At 38.7% G+C, this 25,763-nt stretch overlaps 1 protein-coding gene across 1 annotated transcript in view; it reads right to left on the reverse strand.

The window, feature by feature from the left end:
* Positions 1-25,763, reverse strand: part of FUT8 (fucosyltransferase 8) — a 159,639-nt gene that overhangs the window by 69,247 nt on the left and 64,629 nt on the right. The window contains exon 4 of the mRNA XM_007449024.1: positions 16,926-17,040. Coding sequence (XP_007449086.1) covers positions 16,926-17,040 — 115 coding nt within the window. The remainder of the gene's footprint in view (positions 1-16,925; positions 17,041-25,763) is intronic.

The raw sequence follows: 25,763 nt of genomic DNA on the forward strand, positions 1-25,763 counted from the left end.
TGCTGAACCACACGGTAAGGACATGTTTAACTTTATAGCAAACTGCCAAACTATATCCCAGAATGGCTGTACCATTTTATATTCCCATGAAGAATCTATGAGAGAGCTGGTTGCTCAGCATTACTTTAGCCATTCTGATAGGTGTGTAGTGGTATCTCATTATGTTTTTAAGTTGCATTCCCCTAATAGTTTACGATTTTGGACATCTTTTCGTGTGCTTATTTGTTATCCATATTTACCCTCTGGTAAAGTTGTCTATTCAAAACTTTTACCCATTTTTTGACTGGATTGTTTCTTACTGTTGAGATTAGAGAGTTCTTAATACATTCTGGATACAGGACCTTTCTTGGATGTGTGATTTGCAAAGACTTTCTCCCAGACTATGGCCTGTATTTTCATCTTCTTTAACAGGGTAACATTCTCAGATCAAAAGTTTTTAATTTTGATAAAACTCCAATTTACTTTTTTTTCTTTTACGAACCATTCTTTTGGTGTCACGTTTAAGAACTTTTAGCCTAAGTCACAAAGATTTATTCCAAAGATTTTCTTTATAGTTTTATAGCTTTACATATAGAAAGCTTTATAGTTTTACATGTCACATTTATTTTATCTGTCAGATTTACTATCCATTTTGAGTTAAATTTTAAGTAAAGTGTGAGGTTTAGGTCAAGGTTCAGTTTTTGCTTATGAGATGTCCAATGATTCCAACATTATGTATTGAAAAGACTATGGTTCCTCCATTGGATTGCTTTGGTACCTCTCTTAAAAATCAATTGCCCACTCATAGGTGTATACTCAAAAGAACTGAAAACTGATACTCAAACAAATACATGCAGAGGCATATCATAGCAGTGCTCAGATAGCAGAAGCAGCTCAAATGTCCATCAGTGAATGAATGGACAAATATTGGTACATCCATACAATGGAATGTTATTCAGCCATAAAAAGGAATGAAGTACTAACACAAGCTACAACATGTATGAAACTTGAAAATACTATGCCAAGTGAAAGAAGCCAGACAGAAAAGGTCGCATGTTGTATGATCCCATTTACGTGAAATATTCAGAATAGGAAAATCCATAGAGAATGCATATTGGTGGTTACCAGGGGCTGGGGGAAGGGGAAAATGGGGGAATGGAGAACCAACGCTTAATGGGTATGGAGTTTTCTTTTGAGCTGATGAAATATGTGGGGACTGGATAGAGGCAGCGCTTGCATAACCTTGTAAATGCACTAAGTGCCACTGAACTGTTCACTTTAAGATGGTTAATTTGATGTTATGCAAATTTCACCTCTAATGGAAAAAAAGGAAGTTAGCGTACCTATGTGGGTTTATTTTAGACTCTGTTCTGTTCCACTGATCTAAATGTCTAACCCTCCTCCAACACCATACACTACCTTGATTATTTTAGATCTACTTCTAAGTCTTAAAGGTAGAAAGTGTGATTCCTCTAACTTTATTCTTCTTTCTCAAAATTGCTTTAGCTATTTTAGTTATTTTGCCTTTCTATTTAAATTTTGAAATCAATTTGTCTATACATACAAGAAGAAAAAGACTTGCTAGAGTTCTGATGGGAATTGTGCTAACCCTATGGATCAAATTGGGAAGAACTGGCAGCTTTTCTATGCTGAGTCTTCCAACCCATGAACACAGTATGTCCACTCATTCATTTAGGTCTTCCTTCATCAGCATTACACAAGTATTTTAAGTATTGCTTTTTCATTTTTACGAATAAGTGTAAATAGCATGATGGCATAAAATTTTGGTTTCTAATTGTTTGTTGCTGGGATGTAGAAGTATGATTAATTTTTGTGTGCTGACCATATATCCTGTGACTTTGCTAAATTCACTTAAATGTTCTAGGAGTTTTTGTTTGTTTGTTTTGCGGTACACGGGCCTCTCACTGTTGTGGCCTCTCCCGTTGCGGAGCACAGGCTCCGGACGCGCAGGCTCAGCGGCCATGGCTCACGGACCCAGCCGCTCCGCGGCACGTGGGATCTTCCCGGACCGGGGCACGAACCCGAGTTCCCTGCATCGGCAGGCGGACTCTCAACCACTGCGCCACCAGGGAAGCCCTAAGAGTTTTATTATCGTGTGGTGGTTGTTTTTTGGTAGATTATTTGGTACTTTTCTATGCAGACAATCATGTCATTTGCAAATAAAGACAATTTTCTTTCTTCCTAGTATGTATGCCATTCATTTCTTTGTCTTGCCTTACTGCCCTGCACAGAACTTCCATTACTACGTTGAACAGGAGTGGTGAGAGCAGACACCCTTGCCTCATTCCCAATTTTAGGGGAAAAGCCTATGGAAATCACCATTAAGTGTGATATTACCTGTAGGTTGTTACCTGAAGATGCTTTATTAACAGATTGAAGAATGTCCCTTCTATTCCTAGTCTGCAGAGTGTTTCATCATGAATGGATGTTGGATTTTGTCAACATTTTTTATCATATGTCAAAATATTTTTTATCATTTTAATATATATATCATGACCGAGTAGGGTTATTCCAGAAAAGCAAAACTGGTTAAGTATTCAAAATTCATTCAATGTAACCACGTTAACAGTTTAAAGAAGAACTACATGATCACACCAATTAATAAAGAAAAAGCATTTGACAAAATCCAACACCTTTTCCTGCTTTCCTGTGCATGATTTGAACTTCATTTAGTATTCAATTTTGGTTTGGCTATAGTGTTTATTTTTTTAAAGTACATACCGTCATAGAGTATTTTAAATGGCTGCTCTGGGGATTACAATTTATATACACATAGTTTATTACAATTTACTCATACCAACATTTCACTGTTTCAAGTGGAATGTAGAAACCTTGCTATAACTTTTAGGTCTGTTTACTCTCTCCCCTTTTGTCTTAAGAATTACCGTTATATCTCAGGGAAAACTGAGAATGAAAAAAAAAATTACACTGAAAACTATATTAGACAATATTATAAATTTTGCTTTTTACCATCAAACCATTTAAAAAACTTAAGGGGAGGAAACTAGTCAGTTACCCTGTATCTACTCTTTCATTTGTACTTTTTTCATTCCTGATAGTCCATGTTTCCTTCTGTCATCGCTTTCTGTTTGTCTGAAGAATTTCCTTTTTTACAGCAAGTCTGCTGGCAAAAAACTCTCTTAGTTTTCCTTCATCTGAAAATGTCTTAATTTCATCTCATACTTTCACTGGATGAAGAATTCTGGGTTGATAGTTCTTTACTTTGGGCACTTTAAATATGTCTCACTACTTCTTTCCGGCCTCCGTGTTTTCTGATTCAGATGCATTGCAGGTAATGAACTGCTTTGCTCTGGCTGCTTTAAAGAATTTTCTCTTTGTCTTTAGTTTTCAGCAAATTACTTATAAAGTGTCTGGGAATGGATTACTTTGGGTTTTTCCCTTTAGGAGTTTGCTCAACTTCCTGAATATGTTGGTTTGCCAGATTTAGGAAGTTTTCAATCACTTCATCAATCCTTCACTCTTAATTCTCTCTGAGACTCCAAAGATACAAACATTAAAAAAAAAAAAAATTGTTATTGCCCCACAGATCCCTGAGGCCCTGTTTACTTTTTAAAAAATCTTTATTCTCTCTGTTGCTGGAGTGGATAATTTCCATTGATCTAACTTCAAGTGCAGTGATTCTTTCTTCTGTTATAGCTATTCTACTATGAGCCAGTTTTTTTCACTGAGGTTATTATATTTTCTCAGTTCTAAAATTTCTATTTGGTTTTTCCATGTATCATCTATTTCTTTACTGAGGCTTTCTATTTTTTTACTTGTTTCAAGTCTGTAATTGCTTATTGGAGCATTTTCATTATTATAGCTTCTTTAAAATCCTTGTCAGGTTATTCTAACATCTGTGTCATCTCAGTGTGGTGTCTGCTGATTATCTTTTGTCATTTGAATTATGATTTTCCTGGCTCTTGGTATGATGATGAATATTATGTTATGAGACTCTGCTTTCTATTTAAATTATCTATTTTAGTAGGCAGTCAAACTGTTTGGACTCCTAGCTCACGTTTATGAGCTGTGGCTCAAATGTCAATTTAATTGTTAATGCCTTTTCAGTGCTCTTTTGTCCTGTTCCACTTGTGGACTGCCCAGAGGCCAGTCTGAAGCCTGGGTGGTATATCATACCTAAGTTCAGTTCTCAAACCTTTTTCTATATTGATTCTGATAGGTTTCACGCATGGGATATTCAGAGGTCTGCCCAGGGTTTCAAACATAGATTCTAAAAGTCCCTTTATCTAGCTCCCTCCTCTTCACAACCCTCCCTCTACTCTAGTGGAGGGAAATGGGAACTGCCTCATTACTGCAGTGTGGCGATGGTGAACAAGGCTTTGCCCAAAGTCTCTGCAGTTGTAACACCAGTTGGGAGAGGTAGGGGTGCCCTTTTTATTGCAGGGCAGGTACGGAGGACATGGCTATCTGCTCGTTCTCTACAACTGTGACACCTGAGGGGAGCAGTGGTGAAACGTTTTTCATTATGTTCACTTGTGATAGGGTAGATATAATAAAAATGGGGCTTTTTCCAGCTCCGTCCACTGATATTTCTAGTTTGGAGGATTCTCCAGCACCCCCACCCAGAATATACAGGAGGCAAAACAAACAAAACACAAGAAAATCACTGTGTATAGGAATTTTTTTTTCAGTTGCAATTAACAGGAAGAATAGGGTATAATGTATTTACTATATCTTATCCAGAAACAGAAGCCTGTATTTTAAGGCCAAGATATTCTCAAACATTTAATGCATATTTAACTCATATCTATAATGCTACTTACTTATTGGCAAACGGATGACTTTGTGTTTCCAGAGGCATTTGATCGTATAAGTTCCTTTTAAAAATGGTAAGCGGGGGCTTCTCTGGTGGCGCAGTGGTTAAGAATCTGCTTGCCAATGCAGGAGACACGGGTTCGAGCCCTGGTCTGGGAAGATCCCACATGCCGCGGAGCAACTAAGCCTGTGCGCCACAACCACTGAGCCTGCGCTCTAGAGCCCACGAGCCACAACTACTGGACCTGTGCGCCTCAACTACTGAAGCTCGCATGCCTAGAGCCCGTGCTCCGCAACAAGAGAAGTCACCACAATGAGAAGCCTGTGCACCGCAACGAAGAGTAGCCCCCCCCCCCGCAGCTAGAGAAAGCCAGCGCGCAGCAACAAAGACCCAATGCAGCCATCAATCAATAAATCAATCAATAAAACAATGGTAAACTAATTTTTTTCAACAAGTTTAAACTTGAAAATAATAGGGCACTGTATCGTCCTGTGTAAAAGGAAAATATAACGTTTGTTTGAATTAAAGAACTCTAGTAGTGAACACAAAGAGATCATTCAAAGCCTCTATAGGATGTAGGCTTTAAACACAGGAAGGATTCCTTATACATAAAAGCTTTCTCTTAGGGTTCAGCTTTATTTCCTTTTCCATGAATTATATAAATAGAAAAGGCAGGGCACTAGGTCTTTGGTTGCAAAGCCAAACATAGCATCTATCCTGCCCCTAACCCCTTACATATAATCAATCTTCTCACATGGCATACTATAACAACCCCTCCTTATTTCTGATGGTACTTGCAGCTTCAAGATATGGTCTCCTCTGCTAGCCCTGATACTTCTGAACCCAGTAAGTCCAGCCAACCTTTAATCACTCCAGGTGGAGAGGATTCAGACCAAAATTCAAAATAAAGCACATAAACAAACCAAAAAAACCTCCAAACAAGCAAACAGACAAAAAACCACCAGCCTCAGGTAGATCTGAGCAAGAGAAGCATCCAAAGCCACAGGACTATTCTATTGTCAGAAGGTAAACTAGAATTCTTCCAAGAATCCTAGATAGCCTCTGATATGCATCAGCTTGGTAGAAGAAATAACGGTGTGAAGATATATAAAAATACTGAATTTGTATAGGTGATGTATTTTGTTTAATAATGAACAGTGGTTATGACAATAAAAAGAGAATGCAGTAAAAGTGCAATTGTTATGGCAAAGACATGAAATAGTTGAGAGAAAACAGTAACAAACAATGGTGAAAATAATGACCTGTCTCTATCCATTCAGATATACTCAGTGACTCCCTAATTCTCCATATTGAAATCTCTAGATGCTTCTTTTTCTATCTGCATCTTAATCTTTTTGGCTATTAGAGCCTCTTGTGATAGCATGACAACAATAGCCCAAATATACCAGCAGAGCTTTAATATAGAGTAAAACAGAAGAAAATTATGAACTAAAGGAAAACAGTTACTAACCCTCATTCCCTCTCTACATCCAACATGCAAGAAATTGAAGATAAAGTACAATGAAAACTGATTTCATTAGCACAGATGCTTCAAATCCCCTCTTGTAGACCCTGATATTATTCAGAATAAATCAAGATTTTGTTCCAGTATTTAAGCAGGCATCATTTTGCATTTGAAACCTTCGCTATCATTAACGTTTTTCCTTACTATGTCTTAAGAGGATCACCGTGCTCTTAATAATGATTTTAAGTGAACAGATAGTGCCCAAAGTTTGTGACAGAGCAGAAAGTATATATTGCTGCGTCCTTACAGACCGTTCATATCCAGTCCCATGATCTAATGAATGGGAAAAATAACTGATTGCTTGGGACAGGAGCTTCAGCAGGTGGCTAACAATGGGATATGTCCAGAGAGCTGACATCTCAAATACAGACAAGAGTTCATATATAATTGAAGGAATCAGAGGAAGAAATAAAGGTAAATAGAAGGCAAAAATATTTAAGAATTACTTCCATCACTGTCTAGGCCACAGTTGGCAAGCTTTTCCTGTAAAGAACCACACAGTAAATATCTTTGGCTTTGCAGGCCACATTTTCTCTGGCACAATTATTTAACTTTGCCACTGTAGCCTGAAAGCAGTCATAGATGATATATAAACAAATGTGCATGGCTATGTTCCAATAAAACTTTATTTACAAAAGCAGTTGATGTGGTTTTGGCTGGAGTGCAGTAATTTGCTGACCTCTGGTTTAAGCCAGTAAAATCTGTAAAAATAGTGAGGCAAAAGGAAAACCAACATCAGATAAGATGGGTATGAATACATGCTCCCTAAGGATATAGGAAATCATATCTTGTTCTATTCTGTATTCTACTGTAACAGGGAAGAGATAATTTTGACTCCATGCTGGATCTGTTTCTTTGACTTTCCCCTTTGCTTTTCGTTGCTTTTATTATTATAATCATACATAATGGCCTGCCTCAGGGAACCCTGCCCACCTGTGAATGGCTGTAAGAAAGAAGAAATTAACACATCCCAGCCGAGACTGGCTGGAGATGTTTTGCAAGATTGGTGGCCTGGGCTTCCGTGGTGGCGCAGTGGTTGAGAGTCCCCCTGCTGATGCAGGGGACATAGGTTCGTGCCCCGGTCCGGGAAGATCCCACATGCCGCGGAGCGGCTGGGCCCGTGAGCCATGGCTGCTGAGCCTGCGCGTCCCGAGGCCGTGCTCCGCAACGGGAGAGGCCACAACAGTGAGAGGCCCACGTAGCACAAAAAAAAAAAAAAAAAAAAAAAGACTGTTGGCCCTTTTTACTTTACTTCCTCCCTGCCTCTCCTTCTCTATTCTGCCTTTTTTACTTTACTTCCTTCTCTGATTCTATAGAAGAAACTGGCATCCAGACCCCTATAAGATGGTTTTTTGGGGGACCCTAGTTCGCCATCTTCTCAGTCTGCGGGCTTTCCGAATAAAGTCATATTCCTTGCCTCAACACCTAGTCTCTTGATTTATTGGCCTGTCATGCGGCGGGCAGAGTGAGCTTGGACTCAGTAACACTACTTTGATAAAACTTCGGAGGCCTTTTATCATTTGTGAGTCACACAGATTTAGTCCCTCAATAAACCGAAGGAGATTCTCCAATGCCCACATTACTTTCTATTTAAACAAGCAGCATTATTTTCCTGATGTGTGAGCTGCTAAAATCTAGACTCATCTTTCTGACGACTAGTTTTACCTAGTGAAACTGAGTCCCCTTGAAACCAAGTTCCCCTGCCAAATGTATGATTAACTTCTCTACCCAAAACTGTATTCCTTTTTTGTCCTGCCCATGTTCCCCCTCAGGATTGAGGAGTATCATAGAAAAGGGGAACTGAAACTGAGCAGGACCCTGTGGGGCCCTCCCCAGTACTAATAACCCTCTTTGTCCCCCATTTCTTGTTTGTATAAAAAGGTTTTAGTCTCCTAGGTCTTCCGAGCTCCAAAGAGCAGACTCAAAACAGTTCCTAATTAGGGAAGTGAGGGAAAGCAGAAACAAAGCAGAAAGAAAAGTAATGATTGTAAAACAGAGCCATAGTTCCTCCTGAAGGGATATATATATAACAATCTGATGCATATCTTTGAGTTGTTCTGCAAAAACTAAGACCCTCACCCAGGTGGTAGATGGTGACCACAAGCACACAGACTCCAGACTAGTTGGAACCAGGAAGATTGATGATTAAGATTCCTGAAACCTCACCACCAACCAATCACAAGAAAGTCCACAAGCTGCAACTATCACCCCCAAATGTTGCCTTTAAAAATCCTCCCCAGAAAGCCATTGGAGGGTTCAGGATTTTTGAGCACAAGCTACCCATTCAAACACTGCTTGGCACCCTGCAATAAATGCTGTACTTTCTTTCACCACAACCCAGCGTCACTAGTTTGGCTTTGCTGTGTGTCAGGTGAGCAGACCCAAGTTTGGTTTGGTAACACTAGTCCATAAATATACTTGGAATATTAAAGGATTTGTTCTACTACATATAGAACAAAACTGAAAACTGGATGGGAACAACTGATATTCATTTTTTACCAGCTGGAAAGAAAGATGCATGATAGATATAATGGGCAGGTCAGGATATGTTTAACATTTCTTCTGTGAAATAATCAGGCTTTCTACTCACACCTCTGGGTTTTAATCTACTTAGCACATAATTCTGTATTCTACCACAACTGAGTTAAACTTTTTATAATCCAGAGAGAAAATCACCTCTCATGACAACTGTTACAATTAAAGACAATAATGACACTTTCCATAGGATTTCCATATTACCAACTTCCTATTTTCTTCAGATTTGTTCATTCCTGAAAAAAGAAATTTATATTCTCTAGTGACTTTTGCAAATTTATGTGTATTTGCACAACTGGTAATCTCTTATAATGATAATGACGAAGAAAATCATCTTAAGAAGTGGAAAACACACACACACACACACAAACACACACACAGGCAGAATCCATGTCTGGAAACTTCACATTTTACTCATTTAGCTATTTAAAAGTTATACCTCACCTTCCTCTATTTTAATGTAAACCCTGACAGTTAGCTTTTCTTTCCATAAAAGGCAAGTACCTGTCTTCAGCTTTGACTGCCAAAGCATCCAATTCAAAGAGGGGTATTTCCAATTAACACAGTGCAGCCTCAGGACTAGCTAAAGACCCACAGTGCCCGCCCCCCACCCGCCCTGCCCACTGAGGCTCCTTTGTTTTAGAGATCTCGGTTGATTTCAGTAACTGACCATTTGGGCCACTTGTTTTTTCCCTTCCCTTGCTTTAAATTCCTGCTCTTTTGTTTTAAATTTGCTCATAAAGAGTGAACTCCTCGGGCTTCCCTGGTGGCGCAGTGGTTGAGGATCTGCCTACCAATGCAGGATACACGGGTTCGAGCCCTGGTCTGGGAAGATCCCACATGCTGCGGAGCAACTAGGCCCGTGAGCCACAACTACTGAGCCTGCGTGTCTGGAGCCTGGGCTCCGCAACAAGAGAGGCCGCGACAGTGAGAGCCCCGTGCACCGCGATGAAGAGTGGCCCCCACTCGCCGCAACTAGAGAAAGCCCTCGCGCAGAAACGAAGACCCAACACAGCCAAAAATTAATTAATTAATTAATTAATTAAATTAAAAAAAAACAGAAAAAAAAGAGTGAACTCCTGAAGGCCCTAAAAATCAGAACCCCAAGCCCACACGTTCTCTCTCCACACACACACACACAACCTGGCTGTGTGGCTCCAGGTGTGCTATGTAATTCCCAGGTCATGTAAGTAATAAACCTTTATTTATTTCAGTTTCCGGATGATTATTGCTAACAGGTGTCTTGCGATCATAGTAAGAACCACAAGGGCCAGTCCAACCACAACACTGCTTTCTAATAGGCTGAGACCAGCACAAAACATTTATTAACTAAGTACATGAGAAATCTAATTGTTCAAGGTTTTTGTAGCAAGGTCCCATTTGCTAGTGATGGGTAAATGCAAAAGAGGATGTGGCTTCACCAGCCAATATTACAAGCAGCCCTGAAGCTTATACCCAGTCAGGAACCTTCAACAAACCACCAAGAAAAAACAAACTGGCTCTTCAAACTACTTCTTAAATGGTGAATATAAAGACTTGGAGTTAAGACTCTTCCTTTTCCCTCTGCCATTTACTAGGCAAGTTATACAAACCTCTCTAATCCTCAGTTTATTCTGCTTACTGAGTATAACAACACCTGCCTCATGAGAGTTACTTTGCATAATACCTAGCAATACAGAAAGTGCTTGGAAATGGCAGCTTGCAAACATTCTTCATCCTCATAACTTCCTTTAATGCACCAGAAGAACAAGAAGAAATATCTGCTCCCTTTCGCCTTCCCAATTTAAGGTCTTTAATGAGACCTTGAGATATCTGGATGTTTTACCATCTCTTTTCAAAATGACTGACCCAAACCTTGAGCCCAGTGTAACACCAATGTAATGACTTGAATGCCTCTATTTTCCATACAGAAACAAGAATCAGTGCAAACCTTTCTCAGATGGGTTTTTGAAGTGATGTGAGCTATGCAAGTCACATACACCACCCCCTGATATTTATCACAACTGGCATTTTTGGTTTAGGTAGGTCAGATTTATGATCGCATTCCACATAAAACATCCAAGCACTCAAACATCCAAGCTCTTTTAGAAAGGCTACCACAGTACCATAATGGATGTGTGAGAACTATCATGCCCATTTTCTAGGATCAGAGCATATCTATATATATTATAATTAATTGCACAGACATGTAGTTGTATGCTTTTATGACATCACTGAGCCCTACTTATGACTTATTTGATCTTAGATCCTTAGTCAATACTCTATCCTGAGCTAAGCAATTACGGGGAGGGAGCAGAAGGTGTAGTGAGGTGTACTGAACAGACAGAAAAAGTCAGGGGATAGGCCACTCAGTTTTGGTCTACAGTAACCAGGACTCACACCTACAGCATAGCTGCCTTTCACAAAAGTTGTAGGCAGTCAGTTAACAGAGGCTGATAATTATAAGATGGTCAATTTGAGAAAGTGCTGCATACTCCAGGGAGTGCTGGAGAGTGAAAGTGAAAGTCCTAGTCAGAGGTTAGCACTCTTTAATGGAAAGCTGCTGTTCCAATATCAAATTAAAGCAAAATTTTAACTGGAGGCAACATAGTCTTTATTGTATCTATGTACTTGAGACAGAACCCACCCAATCTTAACAGTCAGCATCTATCACTTTTCATCTAATTTTGCAATGTCTTTCTCCATTTCAGGCTTCTAACCCGTTAGTGTTCTTGGGTAATCTTATGTCTCTGGAGCAGGACTTAGAACCCCCTAAAGGGACTTCAGGTTCCCTCCTACTTCAAGAGCTTTCTTGTGGGCAGAGTGGATTTACTGAGATGTATTGTAACAGGAAAGAGCTAAATGGACTCCACGTTGGATCTGTTTCTTTGACTTTAACCTTTGCTTTTCATTGTTTTTGTTATTATAATAATACATAATGGGCTGCCTCAGGGAACACTGCCCGTCTGCTGTTCAACTCACAGGGAGAAAATCTGACCCTGTCCACCTGTGAATGGCTGCAAGAAAGAGGAAACTAACACATCCCCTCACCAAGGCTGGTCAGGAGATGTTTTGCAAGACAAATGGCCCTTTTTTTTTTTTTTTTTTTTTTTTTTTTTGCCAAATGGCCCTTTTACTTTACTTCCTCACCGCATCTACCTCTCTGATTCTATAAAAGAAACTGGCAACCAGACCCCGATAAGACGGTTTTCCGGAGACACTAGTCTGCCATCTTCTCGGTCTTCTGGCTTTCCGAATAAAGTCGTATTCCTTGTCTCTGGCTCACTTGTCTGTCGTGCAGTGAGCAGAGTGAGCTTGGACTCGGTAACAGTATGCTTCAGGGACCCTCATTTACACAGGTCCCTTCAAAGGCCCTGGGAGGAGGGGGACTTGTGTAGCGTGTTCACCTGGTCAAAATTTGCAAAATTTGTCTACAATGAGTTACGATAGATATCTCTTTCCACTTGAAACTCCCTCCCATCCACTTCACTTCCCCAGTGTTGGTGTCGGTATTGGGTGGAAATGAAGTGGCCTTCAACATTTCTGGGGTCCTCTTATGGGAAAATTAAGCTGGGGATTCACTTAGTTTAGATTTAGAGGGATACATGTATGTGGTTCATGGTTGCTTTTGTGCAGTTATTTTTGTGACATAAATATAGGTACAGGGCAAGAGGTTGCACTGTGATGTGAATGTGCCCCATGGTGCCCAGGATGAGAAGTATCAGGTAATAAGAGAGGTGGAGCCAGTTCTCAGTGATGCCTAGTCAACACAAAAGTTTTCTTCTCTCATTAATAACCTCAAAAATGTAGCGTATACAATTTAAAATGCAGCATAAAACAATTATATGTCGCATACTTTCTTTTGATGAGAATCACATGAAACAGAATTTATATGAATTCCTTTGTATGCAGGGCACAAGCTCATAGCAGTACTATAAACACAACGTATGTCTGTACGTGAAGTTGCAAATGTTATGTATCACAAATATTAATAATTAAAAAAACTTTTTTGATCAACCATGCTAGAGAAAAATCTGATTTAATCTTCCCTTTTTCTTTATAAAAAATATTACAAAATCACTGTCAATTCACCTTATAGAAAATATTACAAATTGTAATCAAAGAGTACGCAGCCAAGGAATGTGGGGCAACAATATTATAAAGAGTGTCAGGCAGTTAATAAAAATTTTTATTCTTCTGGAGTTTTGTGTTTGTGGTATTTGTCAACTTCATAAAATCTATAATTTGTTGGGATTTTTTTCATTATAAATAGTTGATCCTCACTATCCATGGATTCCAAAATTGCCTACTAGCTAAAATTTATTTGTAACCTCAAAATCAATACTTGAGGTGCTTTCAGGTCACTTGTGAACACGTGCAATACAGTGAAAACTGGGAGCCTCGTGAAGCACAAGTTCTCAGCTGAGGTCAAACAAGGTGCCACTTTACCTGCTTGTTTCAGCTCTCATATATGAACAAGTATCCTTTTTTGTGGTCTATTTAGACTTAACAGTATTTCATGTTCACTTTATGGTTGAAGAACTTTTCAGATAAACATATAAAAGATTAAGACCTTAAGAGAATTACTTGGTCCATTCTACTTGAGCCTAATAGTATACCTGGGGTTGTCTTCAGTGAGATTATTATAATCTTTTACTCATTTTAGTCTTTTTATACCATGCCATAGGGCCTTCAACTCTGAAGAGAAAATAATCTTAATTAAGACAACCACAGAACTTTGTCCCACTGAAGTCCAGTTGCCCTAGTTCCTTTTTATTTTCCAGTATCTTGTGAAATTGCTTCTCCCAAGTAAAACCAAGGTATATGATAATAAATGAATGGAAATCTAAAATTGAGACCAAACTTAACTGTACTATATGATTGTAAATCAAGCAGGATTTTCATGAGACATAATGATATTTGCTCAATTCAAAGGATTGGATAACTGCAGAAAGAAAGGCTTAGATTTAAAGTGACGCCTATTATGGATTAAGACAAGGGTTTCCCCCCCACCCCACTTCTGGAAATCAAGCTTCTTCTTTAAAAAATTAATTAATTAATTAATTAATTAATTAATTAATTTTTATATAGCAGGTGACAAGGGTTTAATCTAGGCTTTTTTCTTTGTACTAGGTCTTGCATTATACCTTAAACAAATCAGCGTTTTAAAAAAATCCTTGTTGGTGATAATGAGAAGTGACAATAAGTCTCATGAGTATAAGTAAAAATCTAGTAAAACTGAAAATGTTTTCAACTATACAAACCAATTGCAAGTAAATTATAAAATTATCTGAATTATTTATCAAGAATACAATAAGGTATTTAAATGACTAAAATCTCCCAAAGAGATTAAAAATGTTAAAAATATTTGCTTTTATTATATCTTTTCCCTATTATTTTCTACTTAGATACAATTATTACCATCTTTATATAACAGCTGGCTGATGGCTAAATAAGGAGAGCCTTCTACAATCTCCATCAATAAGTTATACGAAGTGCTTATTTTTATTTTGAATATAGGTACCAAAAGTCAAAGATTTTCTCCTTTATCCCCCTTTTTAGCTTTATTTCCTAGTATACTATTTATTTTCTAAGCCCTGTTGAAGTCTTTCAGAATCTAAGTTGCTTAAATAGTTTTTTTACAGTAGTATTTCACTTAAAATAAAGGTATGGAAACACCAGTAGATTTGAATATCAATAAAACATGTAATGGAAAAATGTAATCACTCTAAAAAAATCTGTATAAATAGCTCAACTCTTCTGATTAAACTCTCTAATCCATTTAGTTAAACCAGTGACAAATCATTCATTTTAAAGGAATAAAAATTCAAGTCAGAAAGCATTCCTTACAAATACGCATTTTTAATTTTGTTGGAATGGGTGAAAGGACCCTTATTCACCTCCATCCAGAGAAGCTGAAGAGTGAGTGACTGGCATCTTTAATCTCTGAAAAATCATACGTTACAAATACAGTTCTTAACTTCAAAAATGGAAAAAATGATCGTAAATACATTGAATATTTAAAGAAAAATATTTTTCTAAAATATGGCTTTTCCTATTGAGATTTCCCCCATCTCCTTTAATATTAAAAATTGCATTTTCTTTTCCAATAAAAAAAAAGAAAAGCATGAAAGTAAGAATTTCTTAAATAATTAATATTTTAAATTGAAGTTAAGGTCCATGTGAAACAATGTTTTACTGTAAGTCTGAAAGGTTTAAAAAGCCAATATAGTTTTAAATCATTAGCATGATTTACAAGTGAAATTCTCTAAAACAGAACCACAGAAATCAGCACATAGAAGATGAAATTCACACTACTGGTGAAAACACTTGCCTACTTAAAAACCAAGAGGAAAAAAGAAACTAAAGCAAGTGGCAGGTACTTGTTATTGGCGGGTTGGGGGTGGTGCTAAACTATGGCCAAATCATAGTTTAAATATAACTTTTGTGGTGTGAAAATTTAATGAATATGTGCAAATGGAAGAAACTCAGAAACCAGAGTTATTTCCATTTCAAATGAGGATGATAGTTCTGAGCCACCAGCTGTTTACAGTTCGTTGAATGAGGTTCTAGTTGATAGGAGATAATTACCTCTTCCCTACAGGAGGCAAGTGTTTCTCATTCTACAGACACCTCTGATGAATGGCTATGGGGGTATGAGACCAAGAAATCATGCCAAGATCAGTTTCGTTTTTAACGAACTCTTGAAACACCTGATTTTCTGCTTTTTCCTATTTAAGTATAGGAAAATGTACATCTTAAAATATACAGAATAAAGTCACTGGCTATTATTTTGCTTTTATAAAGCACCTTAACCTTAAAAGGAAAACAGAGTGATTATACACAGAAAGTATATATACCATCAATAGTACTAGAAGAGGATGAGCATGATCATTTCAACTTCAAGCATTTGGAGTGTTAAATTCTATTTACTAATACATTGTTTTCCCCTGATTTAAGTTTCTTTTCAGTTAATGACATATTACCCCATTCATTCCAGCTCCTTCGGCTACTTGGACAGGCCTATCAATTCGATCTTCCCAAACTCTCTCAAATTTGTCTCTTCACTTCCAATGCAAACTGCCACACACCTCAGTATTTCTCAGCTTCAGTATGGTCCTCATATCCTAAACACTCTCCTTGCTTCTAGCCTCTTACAATGAATCCAGTTCAAGCAAAATACTACTTTTCAGATTAATATCACTAAAGCAGCACTCTCATCATGCCACTCTTACATATAAAAATCTTTCAAAAGCAGGTTGTGATTCCAAAATAGAAAAAAGCTTATGGCATATTAAGCAAAAACCAAAATTCAAAAGTAAATCAATACTATACTTACAAATATGTAACACTGGGTAAGCATATTAATAAGAGCTAGAAGAGAACACACACAAAAAATGAAGAGAATATATTTTAAAGGGCCTGGGACTTGGGAGTTTACCCTTGATTTATATTTCCCATTTGTTGTTATAATGATGTTTATACAATAAATAAAATCGTTCAGCAACCATTTACTGCTTATGCACTATAAAGCTTAACCTGTACCCAAGGACCTCTGCAATCTGGCTCCCAAACCTACCTTTTCCAACCCTCCTTTTCGCACAACCAAAACTCCAGACAAACTAAAATATCCTATTTCTCATTGGGTTCCTGTACTGTTCTTTCCCAGGTATGGACCATTACTTACATCATATGCTCCAGCTAGTATGCTCTTCTCCATTTCTGGGTGTCTAATCCTACCTTATTATCCTTTACAGCTCAGTTCAAATAATACCTTTTCCACATAGCTATCCCTGACAGGTTCCTCCAATGAGCATTTCATCTAATCTCTCACATAAATGCAGCACTCCCTATTTTGCACTGTAGTTTTTGTATGTCCGTGTGTCAGAAGTAGCCCCCTTTAGGGCAGGGACCTTCTTTTAGCCATCTCTGTATTCCACTCAAGGCGTAACATAGAGTCTTTTTGAATAAATAGGTAAAATCAGTGAACAAATACTTTCAAAAAGTGAGGGCTAGGAAGACTAAAAACCAACAGCAATTCTTACTTTTAGTTTTATTATGATTCTCCTTTTTTTCACTCAAGTTAATTTCTTAACCTAACCTTCTTACCTGAAGATACGTTATTCTCCGCTGGACCAGCTCTGTCAGGTCTTTGGCCTCTTTTTCCCGCCAATCACCTGCTCCATCTGTTTGACTGAGGTAGTATAAATCCGTCATTATAGACCTATAAAAAGCAAACAACATTGTGGGTCTAACTTACTTGTATTTCATCACAGGATTACACAAAGTCATAAGAAGAGAGTCAAATTCTTCATAAAGATTGATGCTCACACTGATGCTGGTACTCATTTTGTATTTTCTATCAAGACTGTGAAATTCAACAGTGTAGTCTCTAGCAGCCGAGATTCATTCCTACAGTAAATCTTTACTGTTGAGAAGAACATATTCCCCAGCCCTGCCCCCCCGCCCCAGGCCAATTATGTGCACTTATATCCCAACACAGAGCACGTCAGAGATCAGGGGAAAGTGGATACCCATAGCAAAGAAATAGGTAGACTAACATAAGGGAGAGAAATACATTGGTGACAGCATTTGAATATTACCTTTTTGTTCTCTCTACTGTCACCTCCTGTCCCCTCTTAAATTTCTTCTTCATACTTGGAAAAAGATCAGAGGAAAATTTTGGCACAACTCTTACACAATGGTCGAAACCAAGGGTCAGCAAACTTTTTTCAATAAAGGGCCAGACAGTAAATATTCTAGGCTTTGTGGGCCTCTGTTGCTTTTGTAGCAGGAAAGCTGCCATAGACAATATGTAAAAAAAAAAAAAAATGTGTGTGTCTTCCAATAAAACTTTATTCACAAAACCAGGCTACAAAGCAGATTTGGTCCTGGGGCTATAATTTGACAATTCTTGCTCTAAATTAATAAAATGATTGTTAAGATACTTTCCCATCCTGCATAGTAATTTCAATTACAACATGCTCAATTTCCTGCAAAGTAAACTAAAATACCCAGTATACTGACCGATGGTGCAGATGGTTTCATTTATATTACATTAAACAAAAGCTATGACTTGCATTTACCAATAAAGAAAAGTAAAAATCAAGATTCCTCTCTTTCTCTGACACTCCCTACCAACCTATCAGCAAACATTTCGCCAAGCTCTGAACAAGTATCACCACTGGCATTGCTACCAACTGAGCCACCACTTTTCTCACCTGAATTGTTACAGTAACCTCTGAACAGGTCTCCCTGCTTTCACCCTTGCCAACGTCTACAGTCTATTCTCAATGTAGCAGCCAGATCCTGTCAAAATATCAGCCAAATGATGTTACTCCTTTGCTCTTATTGAACTGACTCTTCATCTCAATCAGTCAAACCCAAAGTTACTAATTTGACCTACAAGGACCCAGACAATATGGCCTCCCTTACCTCTTTTTATTTATTTATTTATTTATTTTAACATCTTTATTGGACTATTTATCTTAATATCTTTATTGGACTATATTTATTGGATATATTTATTTTAACATCTGTATTGGACTATAATTGCTTTACAATGGTGTGTTAGTTTCTGCCTTATAACAAAGTGAATCAGTTACACATATACATATATCCCCATATCTCTTCCCTCTTGTGTCTCCCTACCTCCCACCCTCCCTATCCCACCCCTCTAGGTGGTCACAAAGCACCGAGCTGATCTCCCTGTGCTATGTGGCTGCTTCCCACTAGCTAGCTATTTTACATTTGGTAGTATATATATGTCCATGCCACTCTCTCACTTTGTCCCAGCTTACCCTTCTCCGTCCCCATATCCTCAAGTCCATTCTCTAGTAGGTCTGCATCTTTATTCCCGTCTTGCCCCTAGGTTCTTCTTTTTTTTTCTCTCTTAGATTCCATATATATGTGTTATATATATATGTGTGTGTATGGTATTTGTTTTTCTCTCTGACTTACTTCACTCTGTATGACAGACTCTAGGTCCATCCACCTCACTACAAATAACTCAATTTCGTTTCTTTTTATGGCTGAGTAATATTCCATTGTATATATGTGCCACATCTTCTTTATGAATTCATCTGTTGATGGACACTTAGGTTGCTTCCATGTCCTGGCTATTGTAAATAGAGCTGCAATGAACATTGTGGTACATGACTTTTTTGAACTCTGGTTTTCTCAGGGTATATGCCCAGTAGTGGGATTGCTGGGTCATATGGTAGTTCTATTTTTAGTTGTTTAAGGAACCTCCATACTGTTCTCCATAGTGGCTGTATCAATTTACATTCCCACAAACAGTGCAAGAGGACTTCCTTTTCTCCACACCCTCTCCAGCATTTATTGTTTCTAGATTTTTTGATGATGCCATTCTGACCGGTGTGAGATGATATCTCATTGTAGTTTTGATTTGCATTTCTCTAATGATTAGTTGAGCATTCTTTCATGTGTTTGTTGGCAACCTGTATATCTTCTTTGGAGAAATGTCTTTTTAGGTCTTCTGCCCATTTTTGGATTGGGATGTTTGTTTTTTTGATATTGAGCTGCATGAGCTGCTTGTAAATATTGGAGATTAATCCTCTGTCACTTGCTTCATTTGCAAATATTTTCTACCATTCTGAGGGTTGTCTTTTCGTGTTCTTTATGCTTCCCTTTGCTGTGCAAAAGCTTTTAAGTTTCATTAGGTCTCATTTGTTTATTTTTGTTTTTATTTCCATTACTCTAGGAGGTGGGTCAGAGAGGATATTGCTGTGATTTATGTCATAGAGTGTTCTGCCTATGTTTTCCTCTAAGAGTTTAATAGTGTCTGGCCTTACATTTAGGTCTTTAATCCATTTTGAGTTTATGTTTGTGTATGGTATTAGGGAATGTTCTAATTTCAGTATTTTACATGTAGCTGTCCAGTTTTCTCAGCAACACTCATTGAAGAGGCTGTCCTTTCTCCACTGTATATTCTTGCCTCCTTTATCAAAGATAAGGTGACCATATGTGCGTGGGTTTATCTCTGGGCTTTCTATCCTGTTCCATTGATCTATATTTTTGTTTTTGTGCCAGTACATACTGTCTTGATTACTGTAGCTTTGTAGTACAGTCTGAAGTCAGGGAGCCTGATTCCTCCAGCTCTGTTTTCTTTCTCAAGATTGCTTTGGCTATTCGGGGTCTTTTGTGTTTCCATACAAATTGTGAAATTTTTTGTTCTAGTTCTGTGAAAAATGCCAGTGGTAGTTTGATAGGGATTGCACTGAATCTGTAGATTGCTTTGGGTAGTAGAGTCATTTTCACAATGTTGATTCTTCCAATCCAAGAACATGGTATATCTCTCCATCTATTTGTATCATCTTTAATTTCTTTCATCAGTGTCTTATAATTTTCTGCATACAGGTCTTTTGTCTCCTTAGGTAGGTTTATTACTAGATATTTTATTCTTTTTGTTGCAATGGTAAATGGGAGTATCTCCTTAATTTCACTTTCAGATTTTTCATCATTAGCGTATAGGAATGCAAGAGATTTCTGTGCATTAATTTTGTATCCTGCTACTTTACCAAATTCACTGATGAGCTCTAGTAGTTTTCTGGTAGCATCTTTAGGATTCTCTGTGTATAGTATCATGTCATCTGCAAACAGTGACAGCTTTACTTCTTCTTTTCCATTTGGATTCCCTTTATTTCTTTTTCTCCTCTGATTGCTGTGGTTAAAACTTCCAAAACTACGTTGAGTAATAGTGGTGAGAGTGAGCAACCTTGTCTTGTTCCTGATCTTAGTGGAAATGGTTTCAGTTTTTCACCATTGAGGATGACGTTGGCTGTGGGTTTGTCATATATGGCCTTTATTATGTTTAGGTAAGTTCCCTCTGTGCCTACTTTCTGCAGGGTTTTTATCATAAACGGGTGTTGAATTTTGTCGAAAGCTTTCTCTGCATCTACTGAGATGATCATATGGTTTATCTCCTTCTATTTCTTAATATGATGTATCACATTGATTGATTTGTGTATATTGAAGAATCCTTGCATTCCTGGGATACAGCCCACTTGATCATGGTGTACGATCCTGTTAATGTGCTGTCGGATTCTGTTTGCTAGTATTTTGTTGAGGATTTTTGCATCTATGTTCATCAGTGATATTGGCCTGTAGTTTTCTTTCTTTGTGACATCTTTGTCTGGTTTTGGTATCAGGGTGATGGTGACCTCATAGAATGAGTTTGGGAGTGTTCCTCCCGCTGCTTTATTTTGGAAGAGTTTGAGAAGGATAGGTGTTAGCTCTTCTCTAAATGTTTGATAGCATTTGCCTGTGAAGCCATCTGGTCCTGGGCTTTTGTTTGTTGGAAGATTTTTAATCACAGTTTCAATTTCCTTACTTGTGATTGGTCTGTTCATATATTCTATTTCTTCCTGGTTCAGTCTCGGAAGGTTGCGCATTTCTAAGAATTTGTCCATTTCTTCCAGGTTGTCCGTTTTATTGGCATATAGTTGCTTGTAGTAATCCCTCATGATCCTTTGTATTTCTGCAGTCAGTTGTTACTTCTCCTTTTTCATACTAATTCTATTGATTTGAGTCTTCCCCCTTTTTTTCTTGATGAGTCTGGCTAATGGTTCATCAATTTTGTTTATCTTCACAAAGAATCAGCTTTTAGTTTTATTTTTCTTTGCTATCGTTCCTTTCATTTCTTTTTCATTTATTTCTCATCTGATTTTCATGCTTTCTTTCCTTCTGCTAACTTTGGTTTTTTTCTTTGTTCTTCTTTCTCTAATTGCTTTAGGTGTAAGGTTAGGTGGTTTATTTGAGATGTTTTTTGTTTCTTAACGTAGGATTGTATTGCTCTAAACTTCCCTCTTAGAACTGCTTTTGCTGCATCCCATAGGTTTTGGGTTGTTGTGTTTTTATTGTCATTTCTTTCTAGGTATTTTTTGATTTCCTCTTTGATTTCTTCAGTGATTTCTTTGTTATTAAGTAGTGTACTGTTTAGCCTCTATATGTTTGTATTTTTTTACAGACTTTTTTCCTGCAATTGATATCTAGTCTCAAAGCATTATGGTCGCAAAAGATACTTGATACAATTTCAATTTTCTTAAATTTCCCAAGGCTTGATTTGTGACCGAAGATATGATCTATCCCGGAAAAGATTCCATGAGCACTTGAGAAGAAAGTGTATTGTGTTGTTTTTGGATGGAATGTCCTATAAATATCAATTAAGTCCATCTTGTTTAATGTCATTTAAAGCTTGTGTTTCCTTATTTATTTTCATTTTGGATGGTCTGTCCATTTGTGAAAGTGGGGTGTTAAAGTCCACTACGATGATTGTGTTACTGTCAATTTCCCCTTTTACGGCTGTTAGTATTTGCCTTATGTATTGAGGTGCTCCTATGTTGGGTGCATAAATGTTTACAATTGTTATATCTTCTTCTTGGATTGTACCCTTGATCATTATGTAGTGTCCTTCTTTGTCTCTTGTAATAGCATTTGTTTTAAAGTCTATTTTGTGTGATATGAGAATTATTACTCCCCTTTCTTTTGATTTCCATTTGCATGTAATATCTTTCTCCATCCCCTTACTTTTAGTCTGTATGTGTCCCTAGGTCTGAAGTGGGTCTCTTGTAGACAGCATATAATACGGGTCTTGTTTTGGATCCATTCAGCCAGTCTATGTCTTTTGGTTGGAGCATTTAATCCATTTACATTTAAGGTAATTATGGATATGTATGTTCCTATTACCATTTTCTTAATTGTTTTGGGTTTGTTATTGTAGGTTTTTTCCTTCTCTTGTGTTTCCTGCATAGAGAAGTTCCTTTAGCATTTGTTGTAAAGCTGGTTTGGTGGTGCTGAATTCTCTTAACTTTTGCTTGTCTGTTAAGGTTTTAATAATTTCTCTGTCGAATCTGAATGAGATCCTTGTGGGGTAGAGTAATCTTGGTTGTAGCTTTTGCCTCTTCATCACTTTAAATATGTCCTGCCACTCCCGTCTGGTTTGCAGAGTTTCTGCTGAAAGATCAGCTGTTAACCTTATGGGGGATTCCTTTGTATGTTATTTGTTGTTTTTCCCTTGCTGCTTTTAATATTTTGTCTTTGTATTTAATTTTTGATAGTTTGATTAATATGTGTCTTCACATGTTTCTCTTTGAATTTATCCTGTATGGGACTCTCTGTGCTTCCTGGACTTGAGTAACTATTTCCTTTCCAATATTAGGGAAGTTTTCAACTATAATCTCTACAAATATTTTCTCAGTCCCTTTCTTTTTCTCATCTTCTTCTTCTTCTGGGACCCCTATAGTTTGAATGTTGGTGCATTTAATGTTGTCCCAGAGGTCTCTGAGACTGCCCTCAATTCTTTTCATTTTTTTTTCTTTATTCTGCTCTGCAGTAGTTATTTCCACTATTTTATCTTCCAGGTCACTTATCCGTTCTTCTCCCTCAGTTATTCTGCTATTGATCCCTTCTAGAGAATTTTTAATTTCATATATTGTGCTGTTCATCACTGTTTGTTTGCTCTTTAGCTCTTCTAGGTCCTTGCTAAACGTTTCTTGTATTTTCTCCATTCTATTTCCAAGACTGTGGATCATCTTTACTATCATTATTCTGAATTCTTTTTCAGGTAGACTGCCTATTTCCTCTTCATTTGTTAGGTCGGGTGGGTTTTTACCTTGCGCCTTCATCTGCTGTTTCTCATTTTGCTTAACTTACTGTGTTTGGGGCTCCTTTTCACAGGCTGCAGGTTCATAGTTTCCGTTGTTTTTGGTGTCTGTCTGTAGTGGCTAAGGTTGGTTCAGTGAGTTGTGTAGGTTTCCTAGTGGAGGGGACTAGTGCCTGTGTTCTGGTGGATGAGGCTGGATCTTGTCTTTCTGGTGGGCAGGTCCACATCTGGTCGTGTGTTTTGGGGTGTCTGTGGCCTTATTATGATTTTAGCAGCCTCTCTAATGGGTTGGGCTGTGTTCCTGTTCTGCTAGTTGTTTGGGACAGGGTGTGCAGCACTGGAGCTTGCTGGTCGTTGAGTGGAGCTCGGTCTTGGCGTTGAGATGGAGATCTCTGGGAGAGCTTTCGCCGTTTGATATTATGTGGACCTGGGAGGTCTCATGTGGAACAATGTCCTGAACTTGGCTCTCCCACCTCAGAGGCACAGCCCTGACGCCTGGCTGGAGCACCAAGAGCCTGTCATCCACATGACTCAGAATAAAAGGGAGAAAAGAAAAAAAGAAAGAAGAAGATAACATAGAATAAAATTAAAAAGTTATTAAAATAAAAAATTTTAAATAATAAATTTTTTAAAAAAAGGAAAGAAGCGAGCAACCAAACCAAAAAAACAAATCCACCAATGATAACAAGCACTAAAAACTATACTAAAAGAAAAAAAAAAACAGACAGAACCCTAGGACAAATGATAAAAGCAAAGCTATAGAGAGAAAATCACACACAGAAGCATACACACTCACAAAAAGGGAAAAAAAATGTATATATCGTTGATCCCAAATTTCCTCAATTTGGGATGATTCGTTGTGTATTCATGTATTCCACAGATGCAGGGTACATCAAGTTGATTGTGGAGATTTAATCCGCTGCTCCTGAGGCTGCTGGGAGAGATTTCCCTTTCTCTTCTTTGTTCGCACAGCTCCCGGAATTCAGCTTTGGATTTGGACCCGCCTCTGCGTGTAGGTCGCCCGAGGGCGTCTTTTCTTCACTCAGACAGGACGGGGTTAAAGGAGCAGCTGATTCGGGGGCTCTGGCTCACTCAGGCCGGGGGGGAGGGAGGGGTACGGAATGCGGGTCGAGCGTGAGGCGGCACAGGCTGGCGTGACGTTGCACCAGCCTGAGGCACGCCGTGCGTTCTCCCGGGGAAGTTGTCCCTGGATCACGGGACCCTGGCTGTGGCGGGCTGCACCGGCTCCCAGGAGGGGAGGTATGGACAGTGAACTGTGCTCGCACACAGGCTTCTTGGTGGCGGCGGCAGCAGCAGCAGCTTTAGCATCTCATGCCTGTCCCTGGTGTCCGCGCTGATAGCCACTGCTTGCGCATGTTTCTGGAGCTTCTTTAAGTAGCACTCTTAATCCCTCTCCTCGTGCAACAGGAAATAAAGAGGGAAGAAAAAGTCTCTTGCCTCTTCGGCAGGTCCAGACTTTTTCCCGGACTCCCTCCCGGCTAGCTGTGGTGCACTAACCCTTTCAGGCTGTGTTCACGTCACCTACCCCAGTCCTCTCCCTGCGATCGGACCGAAGCCTGAGCCTCAGCTCCCAGTCCCTGCCCGCCTCGGCAGACACGCCTCTTGGGCTGGTGAGTGCTGGTCGGCACTGAGCCTTTGTGCGGGAATCTCTCCGCTTTGCCCTCTGCACCCCTGTTGCTGCGCTCTCCTCCGTGGCTCCAAAGCCCCCACCTCCACCACCCACAGTCTCCGCCCACGAAGGGGCTTCCTAGTGTGTGGAAACCTTTCATCCTTCTTGGCTCCCTCCCACTGGTGCAGGTCCCGTCCCTATCCTTTTGTCTCTGTTAATATTCTTTTTTCTTTTGCCCTACCCAGGTACGTGGAGGGTTCCTTGCCTTTTGGGAGGTCTGAGGTCTTCTGCCAGCGTTCAGTAGGTGTTCTGTAGGAGCTGTTCCACGTGTAGATGTATTTCTGATGTATCTGTGGGGAGGAAGGTGACCTCCGCGTCTTACTCCTCTATCTTGAAGCTCCTCCTCCTCCCTTACCTGTTTTAGCTCATCTTCTACTACTCTCCTTCTTGTTTACTCTATTTCAGCCACATAGTCTTGTTACTAACCTCTGAACATGTCAGCCATGTTCCTACTTTAGGACCTTTGCATTTGCTCCTCCTTCCCCTGGAATGCTGGTTTCCCAGATACCCATCCACATGGCTCACCCAAATGTCCTTCAAAATTTTGCTCATATGTCGCCTTTTGGGCCTATCTCACTTAAAAATTCAACACCCAGTCACCATCACATCCCTTGCTTTTCCTTCTCCTCTTTCC

Source organism: Lipotes vexillifer, unplaced genomic scaffold (genome assembly GCF_000442215.2).
Source record: "Lipotes vexillifer unplaced genomic scaffold, Lipotes_vexillifer_v1.1 scaffold629, whole genome shotgun sequence".
Taxonomy (NCBI): Eukaryota; Metazoa; Chordata; class Mammalia; order Artiodactyla; family Lipotidae; genus Lipotes; species Lipotes vexillifer.